Below are 1818 nucleotides of genomic sequence, written 5' to 3'. Positions count from 1 at the left end.
ACTAAGTGTCATGTTCATTTTTCTAAGATTATAGAGTACAGACCCGAGTCTCTGACCGGTAAGAGTCAGGCTCCTGATCAATTGAGCAAGCCACAGTTGGTTATCTCTCGCAGTTTGTCTATGGAGATTAACCATTTCATTTTGTTGTTCATGTTCACCTCTTGGTGACTGACTAGTCCGTACAAAGCACTACCGGCCCATATACATAATCGTAGAGAGTCCACGATCCCTCAAAAAACTAAAATGATTACTGAGTCTCGTACTTAAGATCATATTTAAGGTCTGTAGATTGAGAAATGTTGTAATAGAGGCAGTCCTGAAAAGGTTATTTAATTTCATTGGAAGGGAATTATATATAAGGAGTCCTCCTCTATCACTAACATTAATAAATCAACCCTTAACAACTCAACACAGTTTGCTGAAATAATTTTCTTGATTTAACAAAAAAATCAACATAGATTAAGAAGAAAACACATGACTAAGTAGGCATGTAATGGTTATGACAACCACACACATATCCTACCTTTTATTTTTACAATAACAACATAAAGATAGAGATCATCACATTGATGATTAACACAGTAGAAACATGGAGACTGACTGACTTTAACTAGCATTTGCAGTCAGAACCACATTTGCAGTCGGAACCGCACTTGCAGCTACCAGAACCGCAACCACCTCCTTCAGCTCCCATCTCTGAACCAGCAGAGAATCTACACCACAATTATTGCAGTAAATAAAACATTAAGAGAACAACCCATCCATGTATAAAGAAACAGGATAAGTCGAATTGATTGGATATAAAGAGAGAGAGAGAAGACATACGATTGTTGAGGAGCAACTCCAAAGATGAGGCTCTGGGTGTTGGAGGTCTCAATATCTGGGTACATGCCGCACCTATAATTAAAACAACCCATGTTTTAGAATTCTAAAACTTTTCAAGGAAAATAAGGGAATTAACAAAGTTTTAGTGATCAAACAGATGACATAAACCAGAATTAGAGGAAATTTGATGAAAGCAATTACCCGTTACAGCTGCTACCGCAGCCGCAGCTTGGTCCACACCCGCACTTTCCTCCGCAGCAAGACATGATTAGTAAAAGAAGATGAAAGGATGAAAAACTAGCTTGAAGAGTTTGCAAAGAGAACAGAGGATTGTTTTGATGGAATTGAGTGAGTTTCATATGTTGGTAGTAAGGTCTATTTATAGTGAAGGTGAACAAAGGGAGTGATAACCATCACCGTACACGTGTCCACTACTATTAGGATGTTGGACATGTTTTCTTCTCTACCTCTCATTTTTGAGAGCACCGGACTAATAACTTTATTATGTTCCAAAATATCTACATTACTGCTACGTGAGAAGGTGGGTTATGCATAGAACTCTTGTGGTGGAACTGATCTGGGAAAGGTTAGGGGATACCTACCGCATGTCTCCGATCCACGGTAGTGATTCAGTCACGACGGGACCCTATGCTATAATCTTAAGTACAAAATTGGTAATAATGAAGATGGATCGGTTCATCACTTTAATGTGCATCGAGACTTTAAAACATCTTTTTTTTCCTTTCTTTAAGAAGAGTCTCGATCCCCAAAGGAATTAATGTGTCATCTTCTTCATTGATCGCGCTCTTATCCAAAATAGCCTAGGTTAATTAATACTGTAACCTACATTAATACGGTTTGGTCCAATACGGTCCTTTATGGATAACGTAACCTAGATGTATCCATGCATGATTCCTTCCTGTCCTCCATACCCAAGCTTAATGATTCTATGCCTACCGAGATAAGTTTGGACAATTGGACTGCAAAATCATT

At 38.4% G+C, this 1818-nt stretch overlaps 1 protein-coding gene across 1 annotated transcript; it reads right to left on the bottom strand.

The window, feature by feature from the left end:
* Positions 1 to 320: 320 nt before the first annotated feature.
* On the bottom strand, positions 321 to 1197 carry LOC113310672 (metallothionein-like protein type 2). The gene is made up of 3 exons (XM_026559414.1): positions 1027 to 1197; positions 826 to 897; positions 321 to 713 (listed from the first exon to the last, which is right to left on the bottom strand). Exons 1-3 carry the CDS (start codon positions 1182 to 1184, stop codon positions 611 to 613), a joined length of 333 nt encoding a protein of 110 aa, XP_026415199.1. The 5' UTR covers positions 1185 to 1197; the 3' UTR covers positions 321 to 610.
* Positions 1198 to 1818: the final 621 nt, after the last annotated feature.

Source organism: Papaver somniferum, chromosome 9 (genome assembly GCF_003573695.1).
Source record: "Papaver somniferum cultivar HN1 chromosome 9, ASM357369v1, whole genome shotgun sequence".
Classification (NCBI taxonomy): Eukaryota; Viridiplantae; Streptophyta; class Magnoliopsida; order Ranunculales; family Papaveraceae; genus Papaver; species Papaver somniferum.
The sequence above is the reverse complement of the archived record's forward strand: the minus strand, read 5'-3'. Positions and strand labels throughout refer to the sequence as shown.

What these genes read in the sequence shown, in the direction of transcription:
- LOC113310672 (XM_026559414.1), bottom strand. Translation starts at nt 1,184, where the DNA reads ATGAAACTCACTCAATTCCATCAAAACAATCCTCTGTTCTCTTTGCAA. An exon ending in TGCGGTAGCAGCTGTAACGG is followed by an intron (nt 898 to 1,026) that starts GTAATTGCTTTC and finishes TTTTAATTATAG; the next exon opens with GTGCGGCATGTACCCAGATA. An exon ending in GGAGTTGCTCCTCAACAATC is followed by an intron (nt 714 to 825) that starts GTATGTCTTCTC and finishes ATTGTGGTGTAG; the next exon opens with ATTCTCTGCTGGTTCAGAGA.